This window comes from Ursus americanus, chromosome 27 (genome assembly GCF_024610735.1).
Source record: "Ursus americanus isolate L20-20 chromosome 27, mUrsAme1.1.p, whole genome shotgun sequence".
In the NCBI taxonomy this organism is placed as follows: Eukaryota; Metazoa; Chordata; class Mammalia; order Carnivora; family Ursidae; genus Ursus; species Ursus americanus.
The window spans coordinates 25,002,178-25,030,090 of record NC_142153.1 but is presented as its reverse complement, the minus strand read 5'-3'; the positions used below and the strand labels follow the sequence as shown (position 1 = coordinate 25,030,090).

The following is a 27,913-nucleotide window of genomic DNA, read 5'->3' as shown; positions in this document are numbered from 1 at the left end:
ACGTGGCAGAAGCCTGGTCAGCATCCCCCACCCCTGTGCAGGGTGGGCCCTGCAGCCCGGCCCGTCTCTGCTCCTAACCCCCATACGCTCTCGACCTCTTCCAAAAGGAAACAAGATTTACTTTGGTCTGAAAGAGGTATGCTTAAAAAAAGATTTTCTTTTATTAAAACAGTGGTTACAAATACTTCATTGGACTTCCCCATCCTTTCTCCATCGCGCTGGGCTCAGAGTCAACGCATGCAGCACTTGGCCTTCCCGCCGTAACAGGTGCCGTCCACCCTGGTGAAGAGCGGGCACGGGGAAAAGTTACAGGTGCCTCCTCTCCTGGCACAGACATAGTGGTCTGACCTCTGGCCGAAACCTGTAAGGTAGCCAGCACCTGTAAGAAGGGAAAGAAAACACTTCAGACTCACGCTTGCGGCCACAGTGACGTTAGAACACTTGATAAGGTGACTCTTTGCAAAGCACTGCAAGGAGTTTTCTCGCTCAGACTTTGCACAGTCCGAGGTCTATGCCAGCCGTGGCCAAACGGGAGACGACGATGAGCAACAGGCTTCTGAGCGCGGTTTCCTTCTGCCCAGAGAGCTTTAAGGTACGCGGTGAGTTCACGTTAGTCCCCAAATGAGTCTTCTATCCCATCGCACTGTTGCCCAAACACAACCCCTGTGCCTTAGTGACACTGAAGTGCATTCCTGACTCCCTGAGCGTTCTAAGCTCCCCCCACTCCCATGCTGCCTGGTTGCACCATCCCCTCCGCCAGGAATCCCTGCTCCCCTGTCCCTCCTACCACCATCTTCCCTGAAATCCTTTCAGGGCAGGTAGAAAGTATGGCTATGCTATAATGCTTCCACTGTTTTGTCCACTTGGACTTTATTCTGCCTTCTTCCCAGCATCCCAGAATCTCACAATCAGAAGATTTCCAGACTGGTCTTCTACTCTATCCAATAGCCGCCCTACGATATCCCCGGTAAGTGACTACCAAGCCACTGTTTTGCTTGCCTCCACTGATAGGTCTTATGGCCTGAATGGTGTCCCCTCCACTGTGTGTGTTGATGTCCTCACTAGCCAGTGCCTCACAATGTGACCATATTTGGAGGTAGGGCCTTTGAAGGGGTGGTTAAGGCTAGATGAGGTCATAAAAGTAGTCTGTAATCCAATAGGACTGGGATCCTTATACGAAGAGGACATTTGGACATGTAGAGCGAAGTCTACGCACAGGGGAAAGGCCATATGAGGACAGGAGAGTAGGCGGCTATCTGCGAGCCGAAGAGAGAGGCCTCGGGAGAAACCTAACTCACTGACACATTGACCTTGAACTTCTATCCTCCAGAACTAGGAGAGGATTAATTTCTGTTGTCGAAGGAAACAACCTGGTGCTCTTTTGTTCTGGCCCGTCCAGCTGACTAACACAGCAGGCCATGGCCGCCAACAATCCACTCTAATGTCACGTGTCTCTGCGTATTGGAAAGATGGTTCTCATACCGATTGAAATTGTCCTCTTATTTAATCTGCATCCCGGTTACGGCTGCCTCATCTGACCTAGAACTGTGGGTGTCCGGTGCCTGGATATTTGGCAATGTTTGGGGACATTGGGGGTTGTCACAACTCTGGAGTATGCAGGGCGGATGTTATAGGTGTCCAGTGGGTGGAGGCCAGAGGTGCTGACAGAGACTGGCGATATACAGAGCAGCCCTCGTAACAGAGAATTACCTGGCCCCAAATGTCAGCAGCACAAGGTTGAGAAATCGTGGTGTAGACCAGTTGTTCTCCACGCTGCATACACAGTCAGTCAGCTGGGATACTCTTAAAAATATAGACTGAATTGTTCTAGGGTGGAGTTCAGGTACTGGCATAAAAACAAAAAAACCCTCCTTAGATGCATCTAATGTTCAATAAACAATCGAGAATTGCTGGACCACGGGTTTTCAAATTTTAGTCAGAACTCACAGTAAGGAATTCCCTTGTGAAGACCGAGAGCAGACAGGAAGGAAGGCAAGGACAGTACCTTCTATTATTATAAAAAATTAAAATAATTCGGCATTTAAAAACTTGAATAGTTCATGGAAATAGAAAAATTGGAAATATTTTTCTATTTGTATATTCATATAGAAAAAATGGAACAATCACTTAAACTTAAAAATTCAGTTGAGATAAAAAAATTCTTAGAGGGGCGCCTGGGTGGCACAGCGGTTAGGCGTCTGCCTTCGGCTCAGGGCGTGATCCCGGCGTTGTGGGATCAAGCCCCACATCAGGCTCATCTGCTATGAGCTTGCTTCTTCCTCTCCCACTCCCCCTGCTTATGTTCCCTCTCTCGCTGGCTATCTCTGTCAAATAAATAAATAAAATCTTTAAAAAAAAATTCTTAGAAAAATATAATTCACTAGAGTTTACTCAGAATAACGAGAGAGAGAACACTCACCAGTTGTGGTGGGGATGCCAACGTGGCCTTAATAACACCATCTAAAAAGGTCCACAATGCAAGGGAAGTAAAGGAAAACTACAGCTCACCCCCCTGATCCCCAGAGAGGCAAAGATCCCATATGAAATATCAGCAAACAGAATAAAAGCAGGGTCTGTTTATTTCACAAATTCAAGCTTTCATTTAACATCTGAAGATCAGTTAATGCCTATTAACAGTTAAAGGGGAAAAAAATCATATGAGCATCCCAACAGGTGCAGAAAAACGTTGGAAAAATTCAACACTGATTAATGATAAATTTTTAACCAATAAGAAACTGGAGAGAACTTCCGTGACCTCATAAAGAAAATCTACAGAACCCATAACCAGCAGTACACTTCATACTCAAACATTGAAAACTTTTCGTTTGAGATCGCCAACCAGACCAGCATAACGGCTACCATGAATTTCATTGAACGTTTTACTAGAGGTAGCAGCCAGGGGAGTAACAGAAGGTAGAAAAATAGTATACGTTTGAAAAGGAAGAGATAAAATTGTCACTATTTGCAGGCATTATATGCAGACAGTCCAAAAGGAATTAATAAAAAAATTTAACTATTTTGCTGTACATTAGATCAATATAAAAAAATCAATTTTACTTCTGTGTATTAGCAACCAACAGATAAAATAAAACCAAAATAAGTCACCTATCGAAATATCAAATGCCTAGTTATAAATCTAAGAAAATGCAGTACTCCTGTATATAAGGAATACAATATTCTTTGATAAGCCAAAGAAGAACAAAATAAGTGGAAATGCTATGTTTAAGCACTGGAAGATTAATTATTTTTCAAATGTTAACTTCCCCCCAAATTAATCTCCAGATTTAACTCTATACCATGAAAATATCAAGAGATCTTGCAGTAAAACTTGACAAGCTTATTCTAAAATTTATATGGGAATTCAAAGGACCAAGAATAGCCAAGACACTCTTGGAGACGAAGGTAGGAGGACTTGCTTTACTGGATTTCGAGACTAATTATAGATCACTGTAATTAGACTGTTCGGTAAAGAGGCAAGGACAGACCCACAAATAGAACAAAATAAAGAGTGCAGAAAGGGACCCCGACACGCGTGGAGAATCGATGCAGACTAGCGAGCTACTCAGGAGAAGAGTGGGGTCGGGCAGGGAAACGCTCCCCCTAGAGCTGGTTCTGGGACCATTGGATAGTCATGTTGGAAACAAACAAACAGACTTTACCCTTAACTCACACATTAAAAACCACTGCCAGATGGATTAAGTCTAAATGAAAAAGGAAAAATGAGTCATCAGAAGACAATGTTGTAGACTTTCTTCATGTTTTGGGGGTAAAGAAAGCTTTCTATTATTCAGCGTGAGTGTTTAACCTGGTGGAAGTCTAAGAAATACAGGAAGTCATTACCATAGAAGTCAAGGGGTGATTACCCCTGGGGTAAGGCGTGAGGGGTGGGTGACCGAGTAGCCTGGAGGGATATTTCCTAGGTGCTGGCCAAGTCCTACTACTTTTTTTTTGTTTTTTTTTTAAGATTCTATGTATTTATTTGACAGAGATAGCACAAATAAGAGGAGTGGCAGGCGGAGGGAGAAGCAGGCTCCCCACTGAGCAAGGAGCCCAATAATAGGGTCACTGACTGAGCCCCCAGGCATCCCCCAAGTCCTACTTCTTGACCTAAAGCCTGGTCACAGGCTACTTGTTTTACAATTCATTAAGTTGTACATTCCCATTTATGCACTTTTCTGGGTGCATGTTATATTTTGCAGTTCAAGAAGGGGAAAAGTAAGAGTTGCTTCTGAAAAGGTCATCTGCATATTCCCAGAGCTGTGCATGTCCTGCACCTTGTGCTGCCATCAGCGGCTGTCCCCGTCCCACTTCCGTCCCCGTGTGTGCCCTCCCTGCGCGTGTGCTCCGTGGGTAACTCGCACCTGCTCTTCTCCTCCCCTTTCCCAAGGGCAACAACACTTCCCTGTACTTGGTACTTATTCCTGTCTGGGTGCTCGGGAAGCTGGCCTGAGATATGCGATCCAACACATTCCATGGCCGCCACAAACCAGAGGAACGTGGAAAAGAGAAAACTCGCTTCTAGGTAATAATGAGGGGTGAGAAGGAGCAGAGGCAGGCCTGCTGGGAAAGCAGGTTTGTGCCAGTTTCTATGCTTGCAGCGAAAATAGGGACTCTTCCAAAAGTACATTTCTTGAGCCAGTTACAGCTGGATTGCCCTAATCCCACCACAATGCAGCTGCAAGCCAAAGGTCATGGGGTGGGGGGGAGTAACAGGTGTTGGTTGAATGAAGGACGGTTGGGTTCAGTGGCAGGAAACTCAGTAAGAAATGGGTGCCGGGGGTCTGCACAGAAGCAAACAGGAGCGGGGAAGGAATGGTTCTGGGCAGAGAGCCACAGGAGAGGCTGAACTTTTAGGGTCATCAGAAAATAAATCGGCATAAAGCAGGGACCACAGCTTTCCCTGCTACCGACAGGGCCTGTGACCCGCACCGGCCGGTGCTGGTGGCTTGGGGAAGAGGGGCTGAAGTGGCATAAGGAAGACCAGCACGGAGGGAGATCTTTAGACTTTGCATAGAGGGGCCACGGAAAGAAAATGCCTTAGCATTTCAGAGAATGGGGGACAGGGACAGAGAATGGGGGACAGAAGCCAGGAATGCGAGTGTGGTATCAGGTTGCTAAGGGAGCTGGTTCTCTGTCATTCTGCTCAGCAGCGTGGGCGCCAAGGGTCCCTTTGTATCATCCAATCAGCTACAAGTGAGGTTTTGGAACAACGTTGCAAGATAAAACTGGAGAGCTGTTGACTAAAATTGTAAATTTCTTGGGCTAAAAAAACCACCAGGCTGAGGCGAGAGTGAATTGCCAAAATGATAAGGGTTTTTGGAAAAGATAGGAGGCCCAAACTCACCCCCAGCCAGGACCCACGCCCCCTTTCCTGCCCAAGAACCTGCCGCAGAAAGGTCAGGGGGCAGAACACCACCTGTGGGACCAGTCAGTCCAAGGGGCGTGAGGAGCAAATGCACCGATACATGGAGCCTAAGAACGCGGTCCCAATTGTCGCCCCGCTGGCCGCAGAGCCCCTTCTGCGGTGAGGACAGGGACACGGTGCTGGGAAGCGGCAGGAGCCTGGTCGTAGGTGCAGAATCGGGTGATCGGAGCCCTCTGGGTCTCAGCGAGTCAGCTGAGGCTCTGTCCCTGCTCAGCACAAAGTGGTGGATGGCAGTCATGCCAGAGGAAGGGCTCTCCGCGAGCAAGGGGGTTCCCTGCTGCTGGGGCATCGAAACAGAGGCTGCCTGTCCGCTTAGGAGAGCTGCTGCTGTTCAAGCCATCCGTGCCGGCCAGGGAGGATCTAACTTCCTCTCTATGAATCTTCTTTCTCTTTCCTTTTTAAAAGATTTATTTATTTATTTTAGAGGGAGGGGGAGCACAGGGAGAGGGAGAGAGAAAAGCAGTGCGAGCCCGACACAACCCTGAGATCATGACCTGAGCCGAAATCAAGAGTCGGGCACTTAACCGACCCAGCCACCCAGGCTCCCCTCTATGAATCTTCTAAACTATCTGGGGAAAAAAATCAAATACACAGGCCACTCCTGCAAAACAAGTAAGGAAATTCCAAACTGAACTGGAGTAAAGCTGAAGCCCAAGGCCCTCTTCTGCAGGCACGGAGCCCATGGGGTCCCTGCTCGCCAATTCCTGCTGTGAAAATCAGCAACGCCTCTTCGAAGCTTCTGAGAGTTTTAATTCAGTTCCTGTCTAGATTGTTCCTAAGATCTGGTGTGCCTGGTGTGTGCCTGGTGATACACCCAGAGGTCTGGGGAAGCATGTGGGAAGAATACGGGATTTGGAACCAGAGCTGGAATCAAGTTCTTGTTATTTGCAGGCTGGGTATTTGAAAGTCAACTTTTTTGAGATTCACTGCCAGAAAAAGTCTGTAAAGTGGGAATGATAGTTGCCCGTGCTTGACAGAGATGCCGGGACATTCAGTGAGATGATTCTCATAGACCTGTGTTGTTCGGCTGTCAAGTTTCACGTGTGGTATTCTGTGAGCACAGCTCAGTTTCCCGTGTGACGCCGACCAGGTGCCTCTGAGAGGCCTGGTTTGGTGGCCGTGGGGCCCTTGTGTCTGAGGCAAGAGGGAGCATGTTTTTCTTGATGGGACCCAGAGGCCACAGCAGACACATTCCTGCTGGCGGTTGCTAGAGATCAGACAGGTGGAAGGAATTCGGGCAAGCAGGTTGGGGTGGGGACCACAGAGTGAGACACTTAGGTGTGGACAAGGCAGGACAGACTCTGAGGGTCACAGAATGTGCGAGCGGGGAGTCCTTTTGCCCAAACCTTCATTTTAAAGGTGGGGAAACTGAGGCCCAGAGGCCCAGGAGTGCCCATGCTGTCCCGGAAGGAAGGGAAGGAAGGATACTGAGGACGGGCCCGTGCCTCTCTCCGCGGGTTTGGGTAGTTTTGCTATAGGGAAGTGCCAACCCCCTGGGAAAAGGTGTAGCTGAAATAGAGCGTCCTCCCCGTGTCCCTGCGTCCCTGATCTCCCCGATCAGCCTCCGCGCTGCAAATACAGTCTCTAAAAAAGCCATTCCTGATTCTGTCCCTCTCCCAGTTTAAAAACCTTTGGGGCCCACACACACCTGGATGGCTTCCTGCCACAGAAGACCCCACTCAGCGAGGCCCGAGCCTCCTGCCCCCATGACCCCTCTGTCCGCACACTCGGTCCCGGAGGGCAGCGGCACCGGCGTCTGAGGATGGCCTGGGTTTGAGTCCCCACTCTGCGTGTTAGCTGTCCTGTGAGTTCGGCCAAGTTATTCATCCACGAAACGAGGATAATGGTTCTTCCTTCCCCATGTGGGCCTGGGGAGGGGGGGCTAAGGTAAAAGTGAGAGCTTTGGGGTTTTATTTCCCTTCCTCTCTGGGCTTTCACACCTGATATCCTTTCTGTCTGGTTTGTCTTCGCGCCCACCTGCCCTTTGTCCTCTCACTGGTTTATTTAACTCAGGGCCGCAAATCCGCAGGCCCACAGCAGCCAGGCAGATAGGGAAAGTCGGCGAAGTGGCAGAGTGACAGGGAGCGGTGGGGTCTGTGGTGACTGTCGGGGGGGGGGGGGCAGCTGCTACAGCTCACTGCTGCTGTGCCCAGAGTGTGTCTTCATCTTTTGTGTTCTTAAGAGAAGATAAAAATAGGAATTTTATGTGACACATCCTGAGTCTTTAATGTCAAGAAGGAAGTAAAAAAAAAATTTGTTTTTTAAATATCATAAACACCAGAATGACTTCCATCTTTCCTTCGCTTCTCCGCTTCCTTAAGAAACCTCCCTGGCCCCTTGAGACCGGGTCGGTCCCCTGGTCACGCGTTCCCTTAGCACCCTGTACTGAATGGCATTTCACAACACAGTGGTAATTAGATAATTAATTACAAAGTTGGGTTTCTTGTCATGCTCTGATTCTAGAACGTCAGGTCATGCTCTCGAGAGCTGTGTTTTCCCGGCTCTTCCCCAGGGCAATGCCTGCACGCAGCAGCTGTTAACTAAATGTTTGTGCGATCAGTGAGTGAACAGCCCAAACGATCCTGATTTCCAGACCCCTCGGCTGGCTTCTCGTCCCGCTGATGCAGGGGACCCGAGCTGCCTCGTCATTTGGACATCATTCTGTGTTCACAGAAATAAGATTTGTATAAGATAAAAGGGGGGCAACCCCCTCTTCTTTTTGATAGAGATGAAAACTGCTAAAAGAGAACGTCCAGTCATGGTTTCCTGCAGTGACCACACAACTGTCATTCACCTCAGGGCATGTGGGCCTCGGTTTCCCCATGGGTGAGCAGACGAGCCCTAATGGCTTTTCCAGAAAAGGGAGTGAACTGATCCCATGGGAAGGCTCAGGGTGAGTCACAGTGTGAGGCTGGGACCCAAGCAGCACCTTCTAGAAGCAGTGCTCTGCTCCCTTCTTACAGTGAACTTCATCCCGTCCCATCTGCAGACTGAGGATCGGTGCTGTGCAGACAGGCCGTGTGTGTTGTCGGAGGACGTCGCAGGGCAGCTTCTCCCGGCAGCGTCCGAGCGAGTCCCGCATACACTCGGTGTTCTACCAGGTTAGCTGGTATTTCTATGCGGGATGATCCGTAAGTTGGGCTGTTCCAGGAACACGTTCGCGTTCCCTGCTTCGAATGAGAGGCTTCTAGTCCCATGTCAAGGTGACAGACTGCACGTCATGTCAGTCCCGTGGCTCCCAGCTTTTCTGAGCTTGAACCGAACTGCAGTCAGTCGGACAGGTTGCTAGGCCCGTCGGGACGAATGCACACGTCCACGCATGCAGCTGAGGTCAGAGTGTGACAAAACGGCGGTGCGAGCGCAGTGCGGCAAGTACTCATATTTTCGGTTCTTTTGAAAAAACACGGTGATGACTCACTAGGTTGACTGCTCCAGCCCTCGAATGGGCCCCAGCTGGAAAGCTCAAACTCTGCGTCAGAAACTGTCCTGGCCAGTTTCCTGTTGGGGGGTGCAGTCGTGCTTGTGGAGGAGACGCGGCAGATCTGTATGATGCGCGAAAGCACGGCGCTTCGTGCGCTACGTGCCCCCCGCCCCGGCCCCCTTGTTCTGCAGACGACACAGCAGAGGCCCAGGATGCAGGATTTGCTCGAGGCCACGACAGAACCTGTCCCCCAGTTGGTTCCACCTGCAGCGTCCCACCTCCTCTTACACTGCTGTTCTGACCCAGGGGGCTGGCACCTTGCGGCCTGACAGAGCACTCCCCCCTGTGCCCTGGGGAGATTGCCCACTCCGCAGAACACGCGAGCATTTCCCAAGGAAGACCGAAGACCCCCTGAGCACCCCTGATCGCCTGCGCGTGAAGTGAGTCAAAGGTGCAGGGTGAGCTGGCTTTGTGGGAGGGGCAGGTGCCACCTGCTTACAGCAGGCCACCTGGGAGGCCCCACCCAGTGACTGGGGTGAGCCCGGGCCAGCAGCCTACACCTCTCGCCATGGATGGGAAGCTGGCCTCTCAGTGCGGGGGCCATGTTGCAGGTGGAGTAAGGGGTCTCCTTCCACAGGGGACGATTTCTAGATGTCTGAGACAAAGACAGAGACAGGGGATGTTGGAGGTTCCTGAGATTGGCCCCGCGTCCCTGCCAAGCCCTGAGGGCATGGAGCCCCGAGCACAGTCCCAGAGGGAGACCTGAGTCTGTCTCTCCTGCAGCTGGGCTGCCCTGCAGGCGGGAGAGTCCACCTGGGGTGCTCCCAGCAGGCTCGTCCTGGGGGGTCCGGGGATAGCCCCAGCCAGGCCCCAGGCTCAGCAGGCATGCCCCTAGCAGTCTGCCCAAGCCAGCCACTCAACCTCAGGGATGCTTTCCTGCCGTCCCCCAGGACACAAGAGGCAGCTGTCCTCAAACTCAGCCCGAGTTCCTGGCCCTGGGCGAGGGTGCCAGAGCAGGGTCTCAAAGCTCACCTGGGGCCAGGTGGGAGAAGAGCACGCCCAGAATCAGCAGGAAGGAGAGAACCCTCATGGCGGCTGGCAGGCTGGGCCGGGATGCCCGGTGTAGGCAGAGAGGCTCCTCGGAGGCCGAGCTGACAGAGGCTTCCCGAGGCGGGAGTGTCTCTGCATTTATAGGGCAGAGCTTGCACAATCGCAGAGGTGATCTCAAGGGTGGTGTCGCAATCCGGAGTGAAATTCTAATAAATAACCCCTCGTGCCGTTTTGCCCTGAGCAGTCTCCGAGTCACGTGCACACACTTTTCTCTGTCTAGCTGCGACTGGATTCAGCCTTCAGCCTGGAAACTGGAGTTGGCTCCTCCAACCAGTTCTGTTTGGTTTCTGACGCTGGGCCATGCTGGTGGGCTTCCTGAAGAAGGCAGCCCAGGCGAGCCGGCCCGCGGCACAGCGGCTCAGAGAGCCCGAGGACCTGGCCTAGGGGGAACACCGAGACAGGTGGCTGCCCAGCCCCCAGCCGGTGCCAGGCTCTGTCGCGGAGCTGGGTTCCTGGTGCGATGGCCCCGGACGGCACCGTCTTCCCTGACAAAAGCCCAGCCACTTGCTTTCACTTAACCTGCAGGGGTGGACTTTCCCACAGGCCGAGGCTCTTTCTCAAAATTCTCTGCTTCTACGGCGCATGTTCTTGACTAACCAATGCCAGCCCTTCTTTCCTTCCTTCCTTCCCCCCTTCCTCCCTTCCCCCATCCCTCCTTCTTTCCTTCCTGCCTTCCTGCCTTCCTCCCCTCCTCCCTTCCCCCCTTTTCCCCTTCCTTTCTCCCTTCCTGCCTTCCCCCCTTCCTGCCTTCCTCCCTTCCTCCTTCTTTCCTCCCTTCCTTCCTTCCTTCCTTCCTTCCTTCCTTCCTTCCTCCCTTCCTCCTTCTTTCCTCCCTTCCTTCCTTCCTTCCTTCCTTCTCTCCTTTCGCCCTTCCTCCCTTCCCTCATTCCCCCCTTCCCCCCTTCCTCTCCTCCTCCCTTCCTACCTTCCCCCTTCCCTCCTTCCTTCCTTCTTTCCTCCCTTTGTCCTTCCTTCCCTCCTCCCCTCCTCCATTCCTTCCTCCCTCCCTTCCTTTTTCTTTCTAATGTGTGTGTCTCTCAAATCTTTTAATCTACCAGCCTCTTCTATCACATAAACAATTATTTTTCATCAAGACTTTAATTTTTAGAGGAGTTGTCGGTACACAGCAATATTTAGGAGAAGGTACAGAGATTTCCCATCTACTCCGTGCCCCCCAGCCTCCCCCACTATCAGCACCCCCCCCAACAGAGGGTACATTTCTTACCACTGATGAACTTACACTGACACATCATTATCACCCTGAGTCCGTAGTTTGCATTAAGGTTCACACTTGGTGTTGTGAGTTCTAGGGGTGTGGACAAACGTATGATGACACGCATTCTCCATGAGAGTGTCATGCAGAGTAGTCTCTGTGCCCTAAAATTCCTCAGGGCTCCACGTCGTCATCGCTCCCTCCCCACCATCCCTCGGGACCACTGATCTCTTTCCTGTCCCCATGGCGTTGAGTCTTCCGGAATGTCATGTGGGTGGAACCAGACAGTATGCAGCCTTTCAGATGGGCTTCTTTCACTTGGGGGTATGCACGGACAGTTCCTCTGTGTCTTCTCAAGCCCTGATAGCTCCTCTCTTTTCAGTGCTGAATAGTACTCTGTTGTTGGAATGAGCCTCGGTTTACTTCTCCATTCGTTTGCTGAAGGACGTCCCCGTTGCTTCCAAGCTTCGGCGATGATGACTGCAGCTGCAATAAGCCTGTGTCAGGTTCTCGTGTGGCCAGAAGTTTTCAACTCCTCTGCGTGAATGTCGAGGTGCATGATTGCCGGATCGTATGGTAAGAGGTTCCATTTTATTAAAAATTGGCGCCGTTTTGCACTCCCCCGGCGGTGAGAGTTCCGGCTGCTCCACGTCCTGGCCAGCATTGGGTGTTGTCAGCGCTCCCAGATTCGGGCCGTGCTCACGGGTGGGGAGCGCTCTCGCCTTGTCTCAATGTGCATTTCCCTGGTGACGTATGATGTGGTGCATCTCTTCTTGTCCAGCCTTCCTTTTCTCCAGCTAGACGTCTCTTCCTAGGAAGTTGTCACCTATGGCTTCCCAGAAGGCAAGCCCTGGTGTGGCCTCGGGGAGTCCCAAGTCCTGGTTTCCAGCGGGGCTGAGTCTTCCTGAGCTGCAAGGATTGGAGTCCCGGTCCTTCAGCTGCCAGACTGGGATGTTGTGTTAGCTACTGTCTAGAATCTCTCCAGTAATTCTATGCACGGCTTTCCTACTGTCTTGGCCAGTGTTCCTATGTGTGAGCAACAGAAGCAGCTCTGGCTGATTAAACAGAGAGGAGTTTCCCAAGAGGGTCGATGAGGGGCCTGCAGAACCTGCTTGGAGCTCAGCTTCCAGCAACAGTGTCCGAACTAGGCCACAGATCTCAACTGATACAGACCCGTGTGCTATGGCCGCTGTGCGTGAGACACCAGGAACTGGCCTTCACCACCACCGGCAAAGGCCGTCTGTGCCAAAGCAGCACCTTCTGGATACTTCCACGGCAGCCCTGCCAGAGAGGGGACAGAGAGACACATGCACACACAGACTGTGAGAGACAGAGAAGAACAGAGAAACAGAGCGAGGCACACAGAGACAGAGACGTGGGCAGACGGGTTTGACATGAGGAGCCCCCTTTCCCTGCCCTTCTCACCCTGAGCCCCACCGTTGGTCCCATTGTCCCACCAGCCCCGGGTCCGGGTGGCAGAGGCTCAGTCACAGGGCCAGCTGCAAGGGAGTCTGGGAAAGCAAGACCCTCACATATTCAGCACCTGTCGAGGGGGTTTTTGCCTCCCATTGAGTCTGAAGTTAGGGGATCCTCAGACACTGAGAAGGGTTAAGATGTTGAGTGAATAAAAACATACACAAGGCTTTATTGCATTTGAATTCGTTGATCCTTCCATTGGCTGGTTCGAGTGCATTTGTTCAATTCCTGTGATGTGCCGGGTGATCTTCTGGTGGCGTGGGGTACAGTGAGGAGTCAGCTCTCAGGAGGCGTCCTGCACAGGTCTAGCTGGGGAGACAGATGAGCAGATAGGGCGTTACTGCGGCATTTGGCAGGTGCTCGATGGGGACGTGGTTCAGGCAGGGGGTGGGCCAGGCCAGTGCCCGAGGCACATGTACACGTATTTAGGCTTTTAAATGCCACACTGGGCAGTGTGGGGTTTCTCCTTAGTGATAGGGAGGCTTTGGAAGATCTGAATCGGAGGAAATAAGTGGAAGGTGGATGGGAAGAGCAAGACTGGACGTAGGAAGACAAGGTGAGGCTGGTGGAGGAACTGGGGTCTTAACTAAGATTGTGAAGAGGGATGGAAGGAAACTTGGAGTCAAGGGGTATTAAGATGCTGAAGCCAAGCCATCAGGGTCTTAACTAAGATCGTGAAGAGGGATGGAAGGAAGCTTGGAGTCAAGGGGTATTAAGATGCTGAAGCCAAGCCATCACGGTAGACCGGAGGGGCGAGATTTCGGGCTTGGACTAGATAAAGGTGACGTCATATAAGGAGATGGGATAAAGAGGAGGGGCATCTGATTGGGGAGATGGTGCTTGCATCAATGTTTGCACATAAGGAGCGTCTCGCTTTGGGTTTCCCTGGAGGCATGAGTGAATCCAGCGATGGGGAGGTGTAAAGATTATTAATAAGTGAGGGGAGAAATAATTAATGGGGGGAGGCGGGATGGCCGATAAAATGTGTGATATTAAGGCCACAGGGGACGCGCCGAGCTGAATTGTGTGGGGAACCTCAGGAAGCCAAGCCCCCGATCTCCCCAGGCTAGGGGATGTGAAAGCTGGGGTATTCATGCCCCCACAGCCTCACTCACTGGTTAAAGCTGCTCCTAGCATGAGGCTGATTCCTGGGCGTGAAGGCTGGTGGGCTGTGCTGCCTGGTGGCAGAGAGACAGGTGTCGGCTCTTGGAAGGCAGGTGATTTGCACAGAAATGGTAAAGGAGGCCGTGGTAGTGAATGAAATCTGTAAGGAAAGGAGGTTTTTAACAAATCCCAGAGAAGACAGACATTTCAGGGAGCATGAAAGAAAACCAGGAGAATGGGGGTGGAAGTCAGGGGAGGGAGCATTTGCATGGGAGGGAGGGGCGACCAAATGCAGAAAACTTTGTATGAGAGCAAAACATTCCAGAGTGTCCTCTGGGTTTGACATCCAGGGAGGGTGTGCGAGAAGCCCCAGACTCCTCCTGGGTGCACTTGGTTCTAGGCGGCTGTAGCCAGATATTTGGGACATTGGCCTCGCCTGAGTGGGCACTGACATTCTAACCTCCTGCCCCTGGGGTCCCGTTTGCCCCCGGTTTCTGTCCACCTCCCGCTGAATCGCTTTTCCTTCACCTCTGGCGGAGTTTCTCCTTTATTTCTGGCACCTGAGGGTTCGAGCTCCATGATTTCACCCTTGGCCCTGCGTTAACACTGGCTGTCGATGTTTCCAGTCCTCCTACGTGTTTATGGTGGTGTTTGGGTGCAGGCTGCCTTGCTGTGCGGCTGGGACCCCCAGGGGCAGGGTCCCAGTAGCCACGATGAGAAGGCACCCGCATCGGAGAGCCTCAGGTCAGGGAGACGGCTTTGGAAGCGGGAGAGCAGCCGCACAGCCAGCAGCCCCCGGTTTGCGCTGGTAAGAAGCGTCATGGAAATCAAGCTGTCCATCTATTTGAAGGGCTGGGAGGTCACAGGTGGCAAAATGAGCAGAGACCCTGGCTCCCTGACTGTTTTGCTGGCGGTATGCTGGAGTGAGTGCAGGTTAAATGAGGCTGTGCCGCGGGCCGGGCCGGCGGGGGCAAGGGACACACAGAACACACGTCTGTGTTTGTGGCGAGCCTCTGGCTTCCTGCTTCCCTTCCCCAGAGCTGTCTGGAAGCTCCAGGCCAGGTTTGAAGCTACGTCTCCTGGGGAGGCCCAGCCCTTCTCGTATCTCTCCCACCTGTTCTCTCCGCTCAGAGACCTTGGATCTGGCCCCTGCTGGCTGGGGCGGTCTTGGCTTCAGCTGCCCCATTTGTGAAAGAGGGAGATGGAGATAGTGTTCCCAGGGTCCACCGGTGCTGGTGTTTGTGGTGTTTACACAGGCTGGCAGAGGGGTTGCCCCCCATTCAGGTGCAGGTGGAAAACAAGCAGCCACAGTTACTGACTGCTCCTGGGCAGCAGGCTGATCCACGCACTTCATGTGGGTATTTCTTGGATCATTCCTCATTAAACACACACTTGTTTGCACTTCCATCTTTATGACATAACAACGGTGTGCTGAGCCCCATAGGGGTGAAGGACATGCCCTGCTCTCTGGGGGCTCGAAGCTCCTGTCGGTGAGCTGTGTTCAGGTCCCCCTACCACCTCCTCTAAGAAGCCCTCCCTGACTTCCACTCCTCACCTCTGAGTGGCCCCATCACACCCTCCTTCCCCATCAGAGCGACTGTCCCGTGCCCTCCATGCTCATTACTACCCCCCACCAAGTCAGTGAGGGCTGAGGGAGGGGCCGTGTGGGAGCCCCACGCTCTCTCCTACCAGGAGGGTTTGGCGTCCAGCATAGACAACCAGGCACTGTTCGGAAGGATGCACGAGCAGACGAATGACTGAGTTGTGTCCCCGCCAAAACAGTCTGAAGGCCTCGGGTTCACAGTCCCTGTACATCCTTACCGCTTTCTGGAGAATGGTAATCATTACACATTTTACAATAGAGAAGCATGAGTCAGGGTCTCCTCAAGGAGGAACCCAAGATTTAAGGACCTTCATCCGGGGGGGCGGGGGAGAAAGAAAAAGAAAATCGGTGTGCACGGGCACGTGCGAGGGCGCGAGGGCACTCACATATGCAAATGCAAAGAAAAAAGCCCCCAGCCTAAAAAAGAGAAGCACCCAGTGTTAACAGCCTTTACAACTGGGAAGGGGAAGGGCTGGGGGGGGGGGCGGGGAGGGGCAGGCCGTGAGTCCGTCCTACCTGTATTCACTCTGCACATTTTTATTCTGTGCGATTATTCAGTTATCGGATGCTGCATTCTGTTCTGCGGCTGTGCGTGTCCCAGAAGCAGCGGGCACAGTTTCCAGCCCTTTCCCTTGCGTTCTCACGTGCACCAGACCTTGACCATGGTCTGCTGGGCTCATGTCCTTGGCCAGCAGGTCTCTAGGACACGTCTCAGAGGCCACGTTGCTTGCCACTGCCCCAAGGCAGGAGCTGTTTGTGTCCTGGTCACACTCTGGGAGCGTGAGACCTGTGTGCAGAGGTGAGGGAGGGCAGGTGGAGGGAGGGGGACGGCGCTGGGTAGCAGCACCTGCCTTGGGGCCCCAGCCTGCCAGGATCAGATGCGATGCCACCTTTCGTGGTGGGGTTGAATGGATTTGGGCCGACAGGGCGCTGCTCCGGGGCTTGGTCTCCCCTGGTTTTGTGGGATCTGCCCCTCGGTACGGGGATGGAGGAAACAAAGGGCAGAGCCTGCCCGAGCCCCTCCCCAGCCAGGTCCAGGTGGGGACGTCCATACCTGCACGTGCGTCTGGTCTGCAGGGCCACGCGAGGCCACGGAGGGGGTTGAATCGGCCCCTGAGTCAGACAGACTGGAGGGCAGTTTGGAGCCTCCGCCCAAAGGCAGGGTCCCTGGAACGTGGCACTCAGCTGCTCCTCTGTGAGCTGGGATGAACGAGCCGTGACGCCACCAGAGGCTCGTGTGGATTTCCCAGGCTGAAGATGAGACAGTGGTTGACAGGTGGGGGGTGTCGAATCAGCTCTCGCTTCTCCTCTTCTGCACGTTACGAGTGCATTGCCGTCCCGGTTTCCCTACATGATACACCCAGACCGACAGAGAATAGTGGTTGGCGCGGGATGGACCCAGAACTGAACGAGGTGGAGCAGGCTGTGAGGACGGTGCTGGGCGCAGGCGTCTTCCCTGCCGTCGGACGCTTTACACAAACAACACACATTCTGTAAAAAGCTAAAGCGATACGACGCGTATCAACGAGATCATGAAGTTGCCTGAGTTCTACGTCCCATGGCTAGCGATCCCGACCTCCACGGGAAGGTCTCGCTAGCCGCGTGCTCCCTCTCAGTCTGGGACGTTTGCCTCTGCACAGCGGGGTGGGCTTATACCTGCGTGAGTTTCTAAAGGCAGTAGCCATAACGCTGCCGTGAGGCTGGCTTTATTTCCAGTTTTCGCGTGGACATTTTCAGTATCATTGGATCATTCTTATTCAGTATCATTGGATCATTATTTTATTATCATTTACAGCTTATCTGTGTTCTATATGTGGTAGAACACTTGCTTAAAAAAGATTTGTTTATTTACTTATTTGAGGGGGTGAGGGGATGAGAGAGAGGAAGAGAGAACCTGGAGCAGATTTCCAGCTCAGCCCAAAGCCCAACTCGGGGCTCGATCTCACAACCTTGAGACCATGACCTGAGCCCAAATCAAGAGTTGGACGCTTAACCGACTGAGCCACCCAGGTTCCCCTATGGCAGAATACTTTTGATAAAATATTTATTTTTGAAAATTGTGGTAAGACACACAAAATATAACATGAACCAAGTGAATCGTTTTTGAATGCACAGTGCAGGGTTTTACGTACATCTACACTGTCGTGCAACCATCACCACCATCCATGCCCAGAACCAGCCATCTCTTCAAAGTGGAGCTCTGTGCCCGTTAGACACTGCCCCTCTCCCTGCCCCTCTCCCTGCCCTGGCCCCTGGAAACCGCCCCGCCGCTCTCCGTCTCTGTGACTTGGACTGCTCTGAACTTCACAGAAGTGCCTATAACTTCACACAGTGTGTATAAGTCTCCGCGTTTCATCCATGCTCCAGCCAGTGTCCGATTTCCCTTCTTTTTAAGGCTGAGTAAAGTCTCAGTGCACTTTGAAGAAATGCAAGATCGATAGAAACTCTAGAGTTTAGGAAAATCTCTAATTCAGGACCTTCCTCTCTCCTCTCCTCCTCTCCTCCTCTCCTCTCCTCTCCTCTCCTCTCCTCTCCTCTCCTCTCCTCTCCTCTCCTCTCCTCTCCTCTCCTCTCCTCTCTGCGTCCCTGTACTTAGGAGGGCAGGCCTCCGAAGGACGGCTCAGCCTGCACCCCAGCTGCCAGGAGTCCTCCCAAGAGGGGCTGATACCTCTGATTTCTGCACCAGAACTGAAGGTTGGGCAGGATCCCTCCCTAGAATGTAAGCACACTTAATGAAGGTAACATTTATGCTCATGACCAGTGTATTCCCTGCAGGCAGCCGCAAGCCTGCCCATCCCGGCTCAAGCATGGACCGAGGACAGAGCCCGGTGTGGATGCCAACTTTCCAAAGTGATGCCCAGAATTGCCATGTGCTGCCAATTAGAATCGTAGCCTTACGACTCCCGAGCAGGAAGGCACTTGAGGGTTTTCTCCGCGGAGTTCCCGTGTTCCATGGAGACTGGGGGTTCTACTGAGTCCCAGCGAGACCCGCGCTCTGGACCTTGCCCTGCTTCAGCCAGAACAGCCCAGATACATCCGCTGTCTGTGTCAGGCCTGCCGAATGAGGTTTTGCCTGACAAAGGGTTTCTGGGAGTTAGAAACGAAGGGGCCAAGGAATCCAGCTCAACACAAGCAGATGTTTCACACATACAGAGACTAGATGCAGAGTGAGGACATGTCTTCAAAGCCCTAACGCTTCGGTGAAATGGGGACCACTGGAGGTGTCTCTGGTGTGTCTGTGTCTGTCCTGAGCCCATGTTCTGGCCCCTCTGGCCTGGCTAGGGGGGCAGTGCTCCCCAGAAGGTCCAATCACTCTGTTCACTCTTGTGCATGGCCTTCTTTTCCAGAAGCTCTGAATGCAAGCATACACGGGGCTCTCTGAGATCCTGAATTTAGGGGGACTTCTGTTTTGTTTCCCACTAAGGCCAACCACACCTACCTGCTGGGTTGATTTTCAGTGTTAACATGGTTGAAAACAGAGGCCATTGAAAGCATACCAGAAACCCAAGGAGTGTATTTTGGTATGTGGAGCAAAAGGATTGTTAGACCCTGAGGGAAGTAAAACCAGTTTTGTGTGTGGAACTATCATTGCCCAACGGAAATCCCCTAGACCACTTCCTGCTGTAGCCAGTTCTTCCCATGGGTAATTTGTACACTGACTTTCCTTCTCGAAAATAGATAATGATGTCAGGAGTCGGGAACTGTCGGGGTCCTCAGGACCTGGGAAAGCCTGAGCTGGAGCCAGAAGGAGGCAGGATGGTCAGGTGGGAAGCCCCGGGGGGACAGGGCTGGGAGGTCAGTCCTGAGTCAGAGCTTAGCGGGCTGTGTGTGATCTTGGGCAGATGACAGGCTCTCTACCATTCTTAGTTTCTGCCCTAGAAAAGAACAGGGTGAATATTTTATGGATTTTTTTAGAGACCAGTCTCCCAACTGGACAGTCCACTGGAATCGCCTGGAGCGTCTTTACAAAACAGCCCCTGAACTAGAATTGCCAACAGTAATAGTCTAGAATCTGTCTTTTTAATATGCTCCCCCAATAAACACAAACCACGCAATGCCATGTGCTCTATGTTCTCAGACATCTTGATGCATTTCTTCGATTTGTCAATGCACACTTTTTCATTTTAGCATTTCGAAGTTGGTGTGAATCTTATAATCAATAATTTTAATATAAAAAATTCTATAAAATAATGAAGTACACTAAATAATAATGATAATAATTAATGTGGTCTCTCCCCTCCACTGAAAAGTAGGTAAAGAAATGTGAATCTGGGGCTCCTGGGTGGCTCAGTCGGTTAAGCGTCTGCCTTCGGCTCAGGTCATGATCTCAGGGTCCTGGGATCGAGTCCCACATCGGGCTCCCTACTCGGCAGGAAGCCTGCTTCTCCCTCTCTTTCTGCCCCTCCCCTTGCTTGTACATGCTCTCTCTCTCAAATAAAGAAATAAAATCTTTAAAAAAAAGAAATATGAATATTACATTTGGTGGTATTTTAAAATTAAGGAAACACCTAATGCCATTTTCATTTTTATGGCAACCTTATGAAGAAGGCCTTGGGGAGTGAATAATTCCCTTTTCACAGAAAAAACAGGCTCAAGTAGGTTAGACAGGTTATTCTCTCGTTTATTTATTTATTTATTCAACCAATATTAATAATAAGCGTCTTCCCTAGGAGAGGATCCGGGCCAGGTCTGAGGGAGGCAAAGGTGAATAAGGCCTGGGTTCCTGTGGTCAGAGAACTCCCAGGCTCCTGGGGACAATGGTTATGGCCGTGGCTAGATTGAATCATGGTCCTGGAAGCCCTCTTGGGGCCGCAGGGGCAGAGGGCTTAGCTCCAACTGGGGGTTGGGAGTGGACCCTCCCCTCCTTCCCCCTGTTGCTCTCTATGCCAACCCCACACCGTCTGCGGAATTTACCAGAAGCAACGCCATACAGAGGGAAGGATTGGACTCTGGGGTACCATCTGCACGGCACTGTTTATCCCACAAATGCACATGGGAAGCGTTTTCATCACGCTGTGCTCGGCACACATGAGGACGGACAAGACAGTTCTCGATCGGAGCGTGGCGTACAAACAGGAAATGATTCTGCAGTGTTAAATCCCCTGGAAGAGGACCATGGGCAACAGCTCTGAAGACAAGGGTCCCTGACCTCATCTGGGTGTGCGGTTAGTCCCTCCAGAGCCTGGGATCTGAAGCCAAGACCTAAAGGGTGAGCAGAAATCCAGGCACAAGGAGTGGCGCAGGGAGAGATGGGTCAAGGGCGTTCGAGGCAGAGGAGACAGAGCCCTTACAGGCTTTGCGTAGAAGGAGCCGCAGAAGGCCCCACAGCTGGAGCAGAAGACCGAGGGGCGGTGGGGGACGGGACAGCAGGCAGGACGGAGAGCCTGTGTCTCCGCGCCTCAGAGCACCGTTAGGAATTGGGGATCTTCCTCTGGGGACGAGAGGAAACTGTTGAAAAATTTTTTTTTAATTTTTTAAAAAGATTTTATTTATTCATGAGAGAGAGAGAGCCCAAGCAGGGGGAGGGACAGAGGGAGAGGGAGAAGCAGACTCCCCGCTGAGCAGGGAGCCCGATGCGGGGCTCCATCCCAGGACCCTGGGATCACGCCCTGAGCCGAAGGCAGACGCTTAACCCACTGAGCCACCCAGGTGCCCCCCCCCCCAATTTTTATAAATACATATTGTGGTAAAATATACCCAACATAGAATTCACCCTTTTAACCATTTTTAATTGTGCAGCGCGGCATTAAATGCATCCACATTGTTGTACAACCATCACCACTATCCATTTCCAGAATATTTCATCTACCCAAAATGAAATGAAACAATAACACCCCATCCTCCTCCCCCCAGCTCGTGGCAAGCTCCATTCTACCTCCCGTTTCTACAAGTCTGACTACTGCAGGAGCCTCACGGAGAAGGAATCATGCAGTGTCTGTCCTGATGTGACCGCTTACTTCACTTTGCCTAATGTTGTCAAGGTTCACACGTGTTGTAGCATGTGTCAGAAAGTCCTTCCTTTTTAAGGCCAAATAATATTCCATTTTAGGTATATACCACATTTTATTTATCTATTCATCTGTGGATGGACAACCATTGAAAGGTTTTCAGACGGAAAATAACATGGTTCCATATATGTTTTGCAAAGATCTGCCTGGTTGCTGTGTGGAGCCTGATTTGGAAGCAGGTGGGAAGTTAGAAGAAGGTTGCGTGAATCCAGCCTAGGATTAGGTGGTGGTGAGGATGGTAAGAAATGGAAGGTTTAAGAGCTACTTTTGAGGAGGAATTGGAACGTTTGTCTGGTGTGGGGAGAGAGAGTCAGGCAAACATTATCCCAGGTGGATGGGCTGCCATTTGCAAGGACAAGATGCAGATGAAGAGTTGAGCCTTGGATCTGTGGAGTTTGAGAAATGTGGGGCCATCCAAGCAGGGATTTCTCAGCCTGGAGCTCAGGTGTAAGCTGGAGGCTCAGATGGGACAGCCATCAGCCCTGAAGTGATCATTGAGGCCAAAGGGGTGCATGTAATGCCCCAGAGTGAGGGCACAGAGAGAAAGCAGGGAGGTCCAAGGAAAGATCCCTGAGCGACTTCATGTTTATGGTCTGGTAGAGTAGGATCAGCTGACCCAAAATAATGGGAGAATATTCAGAGGCGACAAACCCAGAAGAGTGTGGTGTCATGAAAGCCAAGGGAAGAAGAAGGGCTTCCGGGAAGAAGGTGTTTAGTAAGGCGAAGACTGAAAGAGTGTCCATTGATTTCAGCAACCCGGGAATAACTAGTTACGTGAAGGCAATGGAAATGGAGTGTGGGACGCACACCAGGCAAGGGTTGATGGGGAAAAGGAGATAATGGGTGGTTACCAGCTCCGAGTCCTCGGTCAGTTAGCTGTGTGTTCAGGCACAGTAGGTTGAAGGGCTAGAGCTAGGGCTAGAGTTGAGGCAAAGTCCTGTCAGCAAAAGGTGACTTCCTCGACCTTGCGCCTGACTCCCTGCTCTCCCTGCAAGCCAACAACACTGCGGATCTTGGCACATATCCTCAACACTTACACTCTGGACTTCAGGGGATGGGACACAGGAATGAACATGGAGGGCCAGCGTCTTCTGCTACAGAGAGATATCTCAGGTACTTTTCATCACCTTCTGGTGTTTCGTTTCTGGGAGCTAGTGGCAGGAGGGAGGAGACCGGGCTCTGGTCTCGGGTCTGTGGGAGAGTGGCCATGCAACCTTGGCAAGCCACTGCTTCCCACCTCTAGAGTTCCTCATCTGTCAGATGGAGTCTTCTTCTGCGAGATAATTCGGGAATGCATTTCCTCATTGCAGGTGTGTTTGTTTTGCAAAGAAGTCCCTACCAGATAAGGTGGTGGTGATCCCTTGGACAAAAAGGTGTGTCTCCAAGCCTAGGACTCACGTAGCTATTGTCACATTAATTCCCCAAACAACGATATGGTGCAGGTACTGTTAATCCCACGGAGTAGACGCTGGTGTGTAGGCTTCAGAGGCTAACGACCTACTTGAGTGGGGGAGAGCGCTTTTCTGCCAGACAGCAGTGAGTTAGGATTGGGCAAGGAAACATGAATTTAAATCATAATTGACTGCCTGCTCCCACTGCAAAAGGAGTCCGTTGAGCAGGCCAATGCCTGAAAGAACCCCAAATACTCTTTCTTATCCTAAGAGAAAATCTGAAATCTTTAGCGGATATCGGAGACATCCATTCTTTGAATCTAGGCAACTTTCCCTGGATTATCTTTCCTTTTTTTTTTTTTTTTAAAGATTTTATTTATTTATTTGGCAGAGAGAGAGACAGTGAGAGAGAGAGAGAAAGAGAGAGAGAGAGAGGGGGAGAGAGGGAGGGAGGGAGAGAGGGAACACAAGCAAGGGGAGTGTGAGAGGGAGAAGCAGGCTTCCTGCTGAGCAGGGAGCCTGATGCGGGGCTCCCAGGACCCTGGGATCATGACCTGAGCCAAAGGCAGACACTTCACCGACTGACCCACCCAGGGGCCCCTGATCTTTCATTTCTTGCCTGCGCTTCCCGCTATGTCTCTGCTGTAACATCGCTACTCCCCTCCACACCCGGCTTCTCCTGCCCGTCATACATTGGCATTACTTCCTGGGCCAGGGAGACCCTTCCCTAGAGACACAGGCTGAAATTCTGTGCACCCTTCAAGGCTCCTGAGCCTTTCTTGACCTAGCAACAGCTGTAACGTCTTCCTCCTTGTGGATCTTTGTTGAACTTCATACGTCTCTCATGGTACTATTTCTCTGCCTTGAATTAAAGTTGTTTGTCTATTTATTCCCTTTGTATCAGATCAGTTCACCTTTGAGTTTTATGCAAACTAAGCACATGACAATATTTGGCCCATAATAAAAGCTCAGGGGGGCTTGTTGGTTGGAAATGCCTCCATCCTTAACTGGTTTTGGGTTTGCTCCCGCACGCATCTACAGTTGTCACTGATTTTTAGAGTCTGGGTGAGCTCTCATGCTAGGCGTAGTGTTACCACAGAGAATAAGGTGTTTCAGTGACTTTAGTTTGGGAAAAACATCCCATCAAGTAGCCACCTATTTCTTCTGGAGGCCCCCTACCAGCCAGCGGTCGTCCTGGCCTTGTGCGTCTGCATGGTTCAGAAAGCTTCTAATTCACAGCCCCGACCCACACTGTTCAGTCATCATCCCAGCGCCATGAGGTGAGAACACTAGATCCATTGTCCCCAGGTTCCCATTTTCTAGATGAGGAAACAGGTTCAACCACGTGAAGCTGACTTACCCGAGACTTCATAGTTTCTGGGTTGGATGTCTGCTGAGCCTTCTGGTTTCTGGTCCGATGATTCCTAAGGATAGGGAGAAATGGTCAAGACATATGCACATCAGGACATGGCAAGTGGGGAAGAGGCGCCCAGCTACAGTGGGGCGAGAAGAAAGAATCCAAGGATGAGAAGGAATGATCTTTGTGCAGGACACCTGGGTTCTGGAGTCCCCACCAGGTGTGCAATGTGGAGGCAGAGTTTGGTCTCCGCTCGAGGAGCTCACCCTGCTGGAGGCTGGCTTGTGGCCGAGCCCCCCCGAGCTGGGCACCCGGACCCATGGGAGGCAGCTTGTCCCGCACTCTGTCTCTGCACACCCTCTCCACCTCCCTCGGTGGACTTCAAAGTCCGCCCTCCTTGCCAAGTGTTCAGAACCAAGGCGAGTTGTATGTTGTAACTGTGTTGAGAGGAAAGTGTTTCAGAGTGGTAACGGAGCAGCTGCCGTCTTAGCAGGAGAAAGAGGGTGCACTACCTCCCCCAGGACCCCAGCCCCACCCCCATGAAGCTGCTCCCTGTTTGTTAAGCTGTAAAGGGCCAGGCTCGTGCTGAGTGCTGAATGCTGAATGCCGGGTCTCCGCGCCTCAGGAAACCGTTGCCGCCTTGCCGTGAGCTCCCTGGCTCCGAGCCCGGCTGTCCAATCACAGCAAATCAGCAGGTGCTGCTGGGTGCTTACTGCCAGTTTCTGGAAAACCAAGCTAGAGTCGCCAACCAGGGCCCCAGTAGAATCATACCGGTCCCTTCCTGGGCCTTGGTGACTTGCTTATAGAGAGGTGAGTTTGGGCCGTTTGATTTTTTTAAAATTTTTTTAAGTTTCATTTGTTTTATTGTCTTTATTTTATTTATTTATTATATTATGTCAGTCACCATACAGTACATCCCCAGTTTTTGATGCAATGTTCCATGATTCATTATTTGTGTATAACACCCAGTGCACCATGCAGTACGTGCCCTCCTTAATACCCATCACCGGGCCAACCCCCCCCCCCCCACGCTTCTACAACCCCGGGAAACAAATTGAGGGCCGTTTGATCTCCAAGGTCCTTTACCTCCTCTGCATTTGGAGTCCGAGCTCTGGAACGGATCTCCTCCTTCCCGGAGACCATGCCTCACAGTAACCTTCACTCCTCCTCCTCGCTTTCCGGACTGGTCAGCACAGCACAGAGTGCTACCCTCCCAAAGGAACTGGGTGGCCTTGGTTGGGCAAGTTATGTTCTATGCCTCAGTTTCCCCATCTGTAAAATGGTGGCAATAACAGTACCTACTGCCTCAGATTGTTGTAAGAAATAATTGTTATGACAGAATTAGAACCCGGCCTGGCACTCAGTGCGGGTGGGTCTTACTGGTTTTATTCTTTGTGTGGGTATCTGCCCTCCTCCCCTTCTCTGAAGGTGCGGACCTCACCTGAATGGAGTTTGGACTCCTGTTACCTGTCCAGAGTGTGGCCCCCCCTGGGCTCTCCTGAGTTGGGGTTGGTTGAATTCTTTCTCTTCCAGACCATCAAGAGCCCCCATTTTGGGTTAAAGGCACTGGGGGCCCAGAGGGTTGGAGCACTGGAGCTGGAGTGGCTTTTAGGAAGTTGTCTGACCCCATTCGTGTCTCCGGATAATGGTCATTTATTCTCAGTACACAACAAGTATGCTTATATATCAAATGCTAGTACCACGTGTGGACTGTTTTCATTTGTGTGTGACCGTGGCATTTGCTAATGGGAATATGTGGGTAAACAGAGCTGAGCCCCACCTATAAAAAGTAATTTTTTTTAACCTTAAAATTTTTAGAACAATACATAATGCTCTGCTTATAAAATAATCAGACAGAATGGAAGTGTACAGAATTCATACAGGTAAGATTTGTTCACGACCTGCCCCCTTCTCTTTCCTGGAGTAAATACTGTTCTCATTTGTTGATTTTCTTTTTAGGTTCTGTGCTTCTTTTCTCTGCAGACACATCTGTGCAGACACACGTAGATTTTCTTTTTCCTCTTTCCTCATGCAAAAGTGCTCATGCTACTCCTTATGCAGTGAGTTGGGTTTGTCGCTGGACACGGATCACGGAGAGTTTCTGGTTGGTGGACTGTGGCGTGGCTGTCCAGTGGCTGTCCTCATTCAGTAATTCAGATCTACATTTTGCACAGCCTTTCTTGTGACCCCTCAAGTTCGCCTTCTGACCACCGAGGAAGGATCGTCGTGAGCTCCCCCAGTCCCTGCCACGACCTCAGCCCCTGCAACAAGCCATGGTGGGCACAGCAGGGGCTGGGGTCCCTGGAGGGAGGCTGGCTCTGGGAGGGTTTTGCGAGCGCCCAGAAACTCAGGCAGGTCGCCGTGCCTTGTACAACCCACAGCCATGTTCAGAGGGCTTTCAAATCTGTTTTTGTATCCGTGCTGCCGAAAGGCCATGGGTGGGTTTGGAGGGATGGCCAGCATTGTGAGGAGCCCAGTGGCACCCCCACCTGGGAGAAGTGTAGCCTTCTCTCTTCCAGATGAAGGCGGACAGAGTCTGCTGGGACTTTTCTCCAGTCTGAGGGTGACAAGTTTCCTTGTCGCCCTCAGAGTCTGTGGTTCCAGAAAAAGCTGGACAGACTGGCTGATCCCTACTTCCCACGCCACCCTCCTACCCTGGACCTCCTCGCCTCCAACAGGGCCGGGCCCGTGCTCTGCGGCCAGACCATACCGGCGTGGGTGCCACCACCTGAGGGGAGCCACGGAGAGGAACATGTCCAAAGGTGGGTCATGGTCTTAGGTCTCGGGCTTGAACCCTTTGCTTTAAGGCAGCATCTCGTCCCCTCAGCATAATGGACATTTTCAACTGGATAATCCTCTGTTGTGGGGGGCTGTCCTGTGTGTTACAGGACATCGGGCAACATCCCCTGCTAGATGCTGGGGGCCCCCTCCACTGTGACAGTCAAAAATGTCCCCAGAACTGTCAGATGTCTTCCAGCAGGCAGATCCCTCCGGCTGAGGACCTCTGCTCTGAGGAGTACAGTTACCATCCTGTCCCAGCTGCGTGGTTTGACCACTGCACCCGCCGTCGGAGCCGTGGCTGCCCTGGTTCCAGGAGGTGTAGGCATTGCACCATCAGTGGAAACAGCTGGGCATGTCGTGGGCTTGATCTTATCAAGGGTGACTAGCAAAGGAGCGGACCACACACAGATTTCTTTCTTTTTACTCACTGTGCCGGCCTGTGTCCTAGACGTGCCCGTCAGCCCCTGTCCCTGAGCGGCCCCGCCTGCAGGTGGCCGGGACCGGAAACAAGGTCTGCCCACCACGCAGTGAGGCAAGGGCTACGGGAAGTGAAGGGCATGTTCTTGCTCTCGTTCCCAAGTCATGAGCAACAATCGGCTTCACAAATACACCTGACGATGAGTTACGACCCTGAAAGGTGCTGCGCTGCTAGGAAATAGTGCAGACTGTTAACAGACAAGTTTTCCGCTTAGACGAACACGCCAGACGTTACTCTCCGCAGCCAAACACAATTGTTAGGTGTTGGATATCATATTCTTCTAATTCTCCAGTGCATTTTATTTTATTATTATTTTTTAAAGATTTTATTTATTTATTTGACAGAGGGAGAGAGAACACAAGCAGCGGGAGCGGCAGAGAGAGAAGCAGGCTTCCCACTGAGCAGGGAGCCCGATGTGGGACTCGATCTCAGGACCCTGGGATCATGACCTGAGCTGAAGGCAGACGCTTAACGACTGAGCGCCCCCAATGCCCCCCCACTCCGCTGCATTTTAATCAGTATAAATATCACTGGTTCCTCGTTAGT

General features: G+C 51.8%; 1 protein-coding gene and 1 long non-coding RNA gene across 3 annotated transcripts; one reads left to right on the top strand and one right to left on the bottom strand.

Annotated features, from left to right (window-relative positions):
• Window positions 1–137: 137 nt before the first annotated feature.
• DEFB1 (defensin beta 1) lies at window positions 138–10,071 on the bottom strand. Its single transcript, XM_045810863.2, has 2 exons — window positions 9,879–10,071; window positions 138–379 (listed from the first exon to the last, which is right to left on the bottom strand). The coding sequence occupies exons 1-2, from the start codon at window positions 9,934–9,936 to the stop codon at window positions 231–233; spliced, it is 207 nt and encodes a 68-aa protein (XP_045666819.1). The 5' UTR covers window positions 9,937–10,071; the 3' UTR covers window positions 138–230.
• On the top strand, window positions 4,163–27,913 carry LOC148107644 (uncharacterized). 2 transcript variants are annotated; one of them, XR_015721986.1, is made up of 4 exons: window positions 4,163–4,522; window positions 11,552–11,745; window positions 26,698–26,870; window positions 27,712–27,913. It is a non-coding gene; the product is annotated as an uncharacterized LOC148107644 (long non-coding RNA). The 2 variants fall into 2 exon arrangements; XR_015721987.1 differs by lacking the exons at window positions 26,698–26,870; window positions 27,712–27,913 and adding an exon at window positions 12,191–12,277.